Below are 7,803 nucleotides of genomic sequence, written 5' to 3' on the forward strand. Positions count from 1 at the left end.
CACAGCACTGGGCTCCAGAGATGGCTTCTCCCCAGGGCCCAAGGGGTGGGGAGCAGCTGTCCAGTGGGTTTGGCTCAGGCTGCTCTGTTCTTGGACCTTCCCCCAACACCTCCTGCTCTTCCACCTGTGCCCCACGGAGAGCCTTTGTCCTCCCTCTCCCGCAAGGGGTCTGGCCCCTGCCCTGCCCTGCCCCGCCCCACGCGCGAGACGGCAGCACCTACCGAGAAGTCCCTGACGGGTGAGTGTGTCCAGCTCTCGCTCCTCTCCCAGGGCTGGCTGGGGCAGTGGCTGCCGGGCCGGAGCGTGGGGGTGAGCACTTCTTGGGTGGGGCTGCGGCCGCCCTTCCTGCTGCAGGACTCCAGGTACTCCTTGACGTACTTGGAGCGGCTGGCGGCCTGGTACAGGCTCTGCAGGGCGCACAGCTCCTGGCGGTTGCGGGCGAGGAGGGGCGCGTGGGTGGGCGAGTCCACGCGGTAAGGCTCCGAGAGGTGCAGTGCGGCAAACTCCTGCGCCAGGTCCGAGTGGCTGCTGGACTTCTTGCGGCTGAGCGCCGAGGGGGCTGCCGCATAGCTGGTGGGGCTGCTGGAGGTGCCGGTGTACGCGTAGCACGCTCCCCCGCTCAAGCCCCCACTGCCCAGAGACCTGGCCAGTGTGTGGCCATAGCTCGCGCTCAGCCTGGGGCCGGAGTCCGGGCGCAGCACCAGCCGACCCGCATCGTAGCTACTGGTCGGGGAGGCACCCGGGGTCCGCAGCCGACTGGAGGCCGGGTAGCTGCTGGGGGGGCTCGGCCTGTAGCTGAGCTTGTCCGGGTAAGAGGTGGCAAAGCTGGAGCTGTAAGAGGAGTAGGAGCCGTAGCTGGTGGGGGATTTGCTGTAGGAGGTCGCTGGGTAGTGGGAGGTGTCTCCATAGCGCTTCAGGGGGGAGGAGAGCTGGGACATCCTGGAGGTGGGGGCTCCAGGGGCACTGCTGGCGGCATTGACTGCAAAGCAAGAGCACAGTGGGTGCCGTGAGGCCCTGCCCTGAGGTGCACCTGCCCCAACCCGCTGCCTGCAGCCTGCCCCACGCTCGGAAGCTGGCGGGCCGGATGCCCTGTCCTGGAGACAGGCAGGGCCGGGGCCAGGCACCTGGCTTCCCCCCCGCCCCACACCCTGTCCCGAGTAAAGCCTGGAGAGGCCCCTATGAGCCAGCGTCTGAGGCAGGACGGGACTCAGCCAACATGGCTGTGGGGGACGGAATATCCAAACAGGAGTGACCCACACCCCTCTCCAAGCACACGGGGAGAACCCACCGAGCCGGGCCCCAGAGGGGCTGGCCTGCGAGAGGCCAGGGCCCAGCATGCCCCGCGTGCCAGCTGGCTGGAGCTGGGCCGGGTGCGGCCAAACGCTTCGCACAGCAGCATGGGCTCACTCCGCGGCAGTGGGACTGGGCTGCCTGAAGCCTCCTCCATCAGCTGCATCCAACAGGGCTGTGAGCCAGGCAGCCAGAGGCGGGCAGCAACAGATTGGGGTGGGGGGTGCTGAGTGAGTGGGGACACACGTCGGTGTTCTGTGTCCTGAGAGCTGGCCGGGGTCAGCCCAGGAGTGGCACAGCTGGGTGCCAGAGCCCGCCGCCACCAATGTAGCTGGAACACCCACCGCTCCTAAGTCCCCACTGGTTGGGTGGCACAGGATCCAGTTCCCATTTGGGGCAGGCACTCAGCAGAGGGTGAGCAGACCAGACTGTGCCATGCGACCCCCTGCTACAAACATGAGTGGCACTAAGCGCCTGCCAGGGAGGGAACCCACCTTTCCGCGGGACTGTCCATTGGGTCTGGGGCCACCAGTGACCCAACGTGCCTGGCAGAGCCGCCCATTCAGAGGACAACGAGCTGGGCAACTCCATAATGTGCATTTATGGCTTCTTGTACTATCATTAGCCCAGGATAACCCAGACTCCCTTCTCCAGTACAGCCACGGCACTGTACTCAGTAACCTGTGAGGCTCAGAGATAATACAGTCACTCACGACTTCACTAATCTCTGCCAGGTTCAAAGACAGCCCGGAGGGCCGGGGGTGACCGAGAGCTGGTCCCAGCTGGCAGCTCTTTAGTGGCCACATGGGAGATGAGTCTGTCAGGTCTCAAGCCAGTCCCCAGGGGATATACAGCACCACCAGAAATGCTGCTGACCCTTGGGTGCACTCGGCAGAGAAACCAAGGACTGAATGGACCTCGAACCCCGCTCTCATTCCCAGCCCATCTACAGCTCCGAGGTTCCCCCCTAGAATCGGTCGCTGAGACCCCACTCTGTCTGGCACAATGGTGGGGGGATTCCTTTGTGCTTGGCAGTGCCCTCCCCCAATTCCCAGCACACTCCTCCTCCCCACGACCCCCCCAAATGGGGGTGAGAACCTCACAACTGCTTGGGAAGCTCTGTCCTCTCCATTAGACAGTGACCACAGGGGGGTGCTGCAGACACACCACCCAGCTGCAGGGACCGATGGCAGCGGAGAGCAGGAGCCTGGAGAGAAAGCTAGGGCCTTGGGTTCGCAGCAGGTTTGTGTACAGCTGCCAGGGTCCCGCACTGCACAAGGCAGAGGGCCTGCTTCTGCCCAGTGCCCCAGGGAAGCAGAAAACAGTGGAGGAGAGGTCACCCCGTGCTCTTCTCCCCAGAAAATCTCCCCTAGGAGCAGGGGAAGATTTCCTCAGCCCCCTCCTGGGAGCCCTACAACATGAAGTGTTTTCTGGAGAACAGAAATAACAGTCTGGCTTTACTACGTGAGGGTTACTCTGACATGTGTCTAACTCCAAGCTGAGGCAGGTTTGGGGCGTCAGGCCCATCTCTAGTGGTAGCACCCTCCTGCAGGTGGGGAAACTGAGGCACGCCAAAAGGCAGAGAGATAGATCATCTGATGGGCGGCAGAGTCCAGCCCTGCACCCTGGAGTTCCGGCTCCCTGCTCCGGGCTGGCATGTTAGAGGAAGGCTCAGAGAGGGGAAACAATCTGCCCCAGGTCATGTGGTGAGACAATGGCAGAACGAGCAAAAGAACCCAGATGTGAACCCCAGTTCTGTGCCTTAATCCTCCTCCACCGCGAATGCTGCCTCTTCCCATGGGCCACCCAGCCGCTGCTGTCCTGCCCCTGCCAGTCCCCGACTCACCCTGGTCTCAGCTCCTTCCCCTCATCCCCAGGACCCCACAGCCGCCTTCCGGGGCAAAGGCTCCTATGCCCAGGCACTGGGAGCCTGGAGAAGATGAACAGGTGTCATGGGCACACCTAGAGTCATTGCAGCCAGCCTGGGAGAGAGATTGAGGCATCCCTCTGTCCTTGTCTCCCTCCTGCCCTCTCCATGGCACCCGTGTTAGCAGGAGCCTGCTGGTCTCACAGCTGTGTGTGCAATGTGACCGCAAGGTACGGTGTGTTCCCTTCCCTGTCACGCGGAGGGGCAGGACGGTGCAGCTGGTATGGGCATGGATGGAAAGGGGCACGGGGCAGGCAGCAAGGAGCAGGCAGGCAGAAGAACGGGGGAAGGTTTGGGACTGGAGGGTGGGCCTGTTCCCCAGTGTGAGGACTTGTGTTCCGGGGCTGCCCAGTGCAGGCTCTCTGCTCCACTGCACATGGCCCTGCTGAGAGCGAGCTGCTCCCATCAATAATTCAGCACCACGCACAAACTCCAGGCTGCAGCCAGCAGCGGCAGCCAGTGCCCTCCCCCCCGCCACCCTCCTGAGCCAGCCAAGGGGATGCCCAGCCCAAGCGGGTGTGCACTGGGGACGAATTCAGCAGCACAGACTCCCCTCTCCCCGCCGCCCTTGCCCTGGGCATTGGTATCCCAGAGGCAGCATCCTCGAGCTTGTTGGCAACTGCCAGCTCCACTCTCCCACGCAGCCGAGTGGGCCGAAGCACCGTCCCGGCCAGAGCGAGTGGCCAGAGGCCCGGAGCCTGCAGGAGAGCTGCAGGACAAGCGTGCTAAGCTGGGTGGAAGCGCTGCTGGCCTTCACAAGCACAGAGCTAGGCACGGATGGCCAAGCCCCAGTGGCTGCTGCAGCACGAGGACACGGCCCCTCTGAGGCCCAGGGGCTAGCTGGGACTGTGCATTGGAACAGTGGGAAACTCAGCTGCCCAGAAGCTAATGCCTCCATTCAGCCTGCTGTCCTCGTGGGGATGGGGGAGCTGCACCTCTTGGGGGCAATCAAGCAGCAGCCGGGGAGGGCCTGGCCAGCTAGGCTCATCTCTGGCCTGAGCATTCTGCTCCATGTGGAAGGGCTGCATCCAAGCCAGTGCTGCGCAGAGAGCAAAGGAGAGCCAGGATCAGCCTCCAGCGGAGCCTCCCCTGTGCCCGCATGCCTGGCAGGGCTGCTGTCCCAGGTCGAGCCTTGGGAACTTGAGCCCAGACAGCACAGGGCCTGTGGAACAGCAGGGTTTGGGTGGGCTGCATCCCCAGGCATCACACAGACGCTCAGCCAATGCTCCACCCACTCGGATCATTAGCCCCATTCTATCCATGGTGCGATGCAAGCGACTTGCCCAAGGCTGCCTGGAGAATCAGTGGCAGAGCATCACAGTGCCCAAGGGCACATTACACACTGCAGTGATATGGGAAAAGGCCCTTCGGGGTGAATGCTGCACATGCCAGAGGCTCTCTCTCCCCCGGGTACCCCCTGAGCTTGCCCACGTTCATCTCACCACATCCCAGCAGCTCACGAACAACCGGGTCCCCAGGCTCGACCGCGACTAGCATAGGACACCCACTCCTGTGCCAAGCCCATCAGTGGCTCTTGAGCCCTTGCAGAGCTGATTCCCCAACAAACACAATCCCAGACTCGGGTACAAGTCCTGTCTAGCCCAGCCAAGCAGCTTCACCCCAGGGACAGGCTGGAGCAGCCTCAGGAATGGGCCTGAACCAGGAGGGCATTCTGCTCTGGGTGCAGATCCGCGCGGGTCACAAAGTGGTGCTCACAGCGGAGTTCCACCAGTTGGGGCTCCAGCTGGTCCCCAACCGGCTCCCGGGATTTACCTGGTGGCTGGGAGGCAGAGGGAACTCCCAGGTAGCTCCTCCAGCCCTGTCGCTTGGTTCCCTTCACTTGCAGGACAGACAGCCGCTCACAAAGCTAAGAGTCTCCAGTCACCAGGGAAACCACCCTGATTCAAAGCCCTTCCAAGACGGGCTCTCCGTGCGCCTGGCCGGGCTCCAGCCTGGTCCATTGGCTGCGGGTGGCAAGCACAGACATGCTGGCCTCTGCTCGACTCGGGGCACAGCCCAGGGGACGTGGCCCAGGCCCCAGGCTCACACGGGGCCTTCTTTTGGGGATCTCCCAGCGCTTTGCAAAGCCGTTTGTTTGTGGGGCTGGCCCACACCCAGGAAGGGAGGAAGCTGCTTGCACACTCATTGCCCGGGCAGCCAGTGAAGCCCAGGGAAATGAGGTCACCGGCCTGGGCACACATAGTAAGTCACCGACAAAGCAGAGACTAGTGCTTAGGAGACTCCAACTCCCAGGGCACTCCCTCTCGGAGGCCAGGCGCCGAGCTCTGTGCTCCGACCACTCAGAGCATCGGAATGGGCAGACCGGCTCAGACCAAAGGTCCGTCCAGCCCAGTATCCCGTCTCCCGAAAGAGGGAGTGAACACTCCAGGCAGTCATCTTGTGATCCCTGCCCTGTCACCCAGTCCCAGCTTCTGACAGACACCGTTCCTGCCCATCCTGGCTCACAGCCACCAATGGGCCTGTCCTCCACCAATTTGTCTGGTTCTGTCTTGAACGCGGCTATAGTCTTGGCCTTCACAACAACTAGACACCCCCCCCTCAACCCACACACACATCCGAGCGCCAGGACAAGAAGGCAGAGGTCCTGCCCTGTGCTCTAACCACCAGACCCCACTGCCTCCCCCATACAGCTCCTTGTCTCTCTAGACAAACCACTTGCGGGCAGAGAAACTTTTTGCACAAGGCACTCCTGACCTCACCCAGCGGATGGCTCCATCCCTCCCTAGCCTGCTCAGCTGGTTAGGTCATTCCCAGAGCAGATGCTGTGGAGAGGCTGTGGGAAGCTAGGATCCATCCCTGCACCCGCGCCGGAGGAGGGGCTCCTCTCTCCCACCTGCCCTGCTTGCCAACGGGCTGGGCCGTCCGGCTGGGAACTGCCAGGGTCTCACATTTCAAAATTCAGCTCCCATTTCCTACCCAACTCCCTGAGACTCCGGCTGGCAGTCAGCCCCAGTCTGTCCTCACCCTGCAGCCCAGCCAGCGTGAGACTCAGGTCGGGGGGCCCCATTTTCCGGTGCGCACTCACCCCTGCCCCTTACGCGGAGTCTCTGCCGCACCTCCCGCAGGCGGGGACTCGGTGAAACAAAGCTGCACCCTTCAGCACCGCCTACGCGGAGAACACACACTCCTGCCCTTCCACTGGCAGCCGAGCGAAACTGAGCCGGAGCCGGGTGTGAAATTGGAGTCAGCCGGAGGGAACATTACAGATCCACAGGGAGATGAGCCGTTTCACCTGCTGTGCTAACCCAGCTCCGGCGTGCCATTGGTCCAGGCCCAGCAACGCCACGGGGAGCTGCCAGTCACCAGCGAGATGAGTTTCCCAGCCTCAGCCCGCACGGTGACGGAAGGCAGGGTGGGAGCACACCCCGGTCAGGCTTACACGCAGACCTGTGAGAGCTCTGTCCGGCTCACGCTGGGCTCAGCCCCCATCTATCCTCGCTTGTGGAACCACTTCAACTCCGGTCCAGGAATTTACCTGAGATTCGCATCCCCATATCAACCGTCTGGGGGACCAAGTGGCTCTAACCCAGCGCCTTTGATGAGCTGTGAAGCCCCATCCAGCCACACTGGCTCTCTGGCCGGGTTGCCAGCTCTCTTAGCGACCTGCTTTTTCCACACAGCCGTCATCCCGGAGTCAGTAGGAAACTATTTATGAGCAAAAGCAAACCCAAGCGCACAAACCTGTTGGGCCAGGAGGCTTCGGGGGTGAATAATTGCCCTGCAGGCAAACACTCCAGTGAGACGCCCAGCTCTTCCCTGCCGGAGCTCAGCCCCTTTTGCTGTGAGCAGGCCATGGGGCTGGGCTCCCCGCAGGAGCTTGCAGCCGCACAGTGGGGATTTTGCATCGTAGCTACACAGGTGACACGGCCCTGATGAAGGAGCACCACCACAGGGTGCATGGCTCAGGTATGAGCTAAATGCTAAAGGAACACAGCACTGACCCTCTGCTTGCCACGCCTGAGGCAGGGTGGCAGATCATGGTGGCAAGAGAAGGTATTGCTTCCCAAAATTGCCTGTGTTCCCCATCCCCCAGCAAAGCTGGGGCCACAGCACAGCCACCCCAGCCTTCCAGGTGGTCAGGAAGGTTTGAGTGGGGGTTGGGGTTGCTTGGCTCCAGGGGGGAAGGCCTCGTGGGCAGAAGTGGTGTGGCATGGCTTGGAATGGAAGGGGCAGGTCCGATGCTTCCCTTCCCCAGCTGGGTCTTCATCTGCCACCCACGCGCGGAGCCAGCTCAGATGTTGTCGTGCTGGGCCCCGAACGGACACCTGGCTGCGCCCCAGCTACAGGTCCTGGCACGCAGGTGTGTGTGACAGGGACTGTCTGGCTGTGGGCTGAGCACGTGGTCACAGCCCCGGCTTATTCGCTCTGCCCTACTGTGCCCGTGTCTCTGACATCCACTTGCATTCCAAAGGCAGCTTTCCTGCCAGACTCTCGCCTCCGGGCCACCCTGCCAAAGCCCAGGGACGTGGGGGGGATAAACGCAGGGCAGGACTTACCCCTTCGGCATGCTGGGGTCACTTCCCTCACCCTTAAAAAGCAGCCACCTCTGGGGTGGAACATAGCAG

At 62.5% G+C, this 7,803-nt stretch overlaps 1 protein-coding gene across 1 annotated transcript in view; it reads right to left on the bottom strand.

The window, feature by feature from the left end:
* USP2 (ubiquitin specific peptidase 2) overlaps window positions 1–7,803 on the bottom strand; it is a 51,757-nt gene extending 43,954 nt beyond the window's left edge. Inside the window, exons 1-2 of the mRNA XM_074977214.1 lie at window positions 7,735–7,803; window positions 222–979 (exon numbers count right to left, since the gene is read on the bottom strand). Coding sequence (XP_074833315.1) covers window positions 222–979; window positions 7,735–7,798 — 822 coding nt within the window. The 5' untranslated portion in view covers window positions 7,799–7,803. The remainder of the gene's footprint in view (window positions 1–221; window positions 980–7,734) is intronic.

The sequence above is a fragment of the Carettochelys insculpta genome, chromosome 25 (genome assembly GCF_033958435.1).
Source record: "Carettochelys insculpta isolate YL-2023 chromosome 25, ASM3395843v1, whole genome shotgun sequence".
NCBI classification, from domain to species: Eukaryota; Metazoa; Chordata; order Testudines; family Carettochelyidae; genus Carettochelys; species Carettochelys insculpta.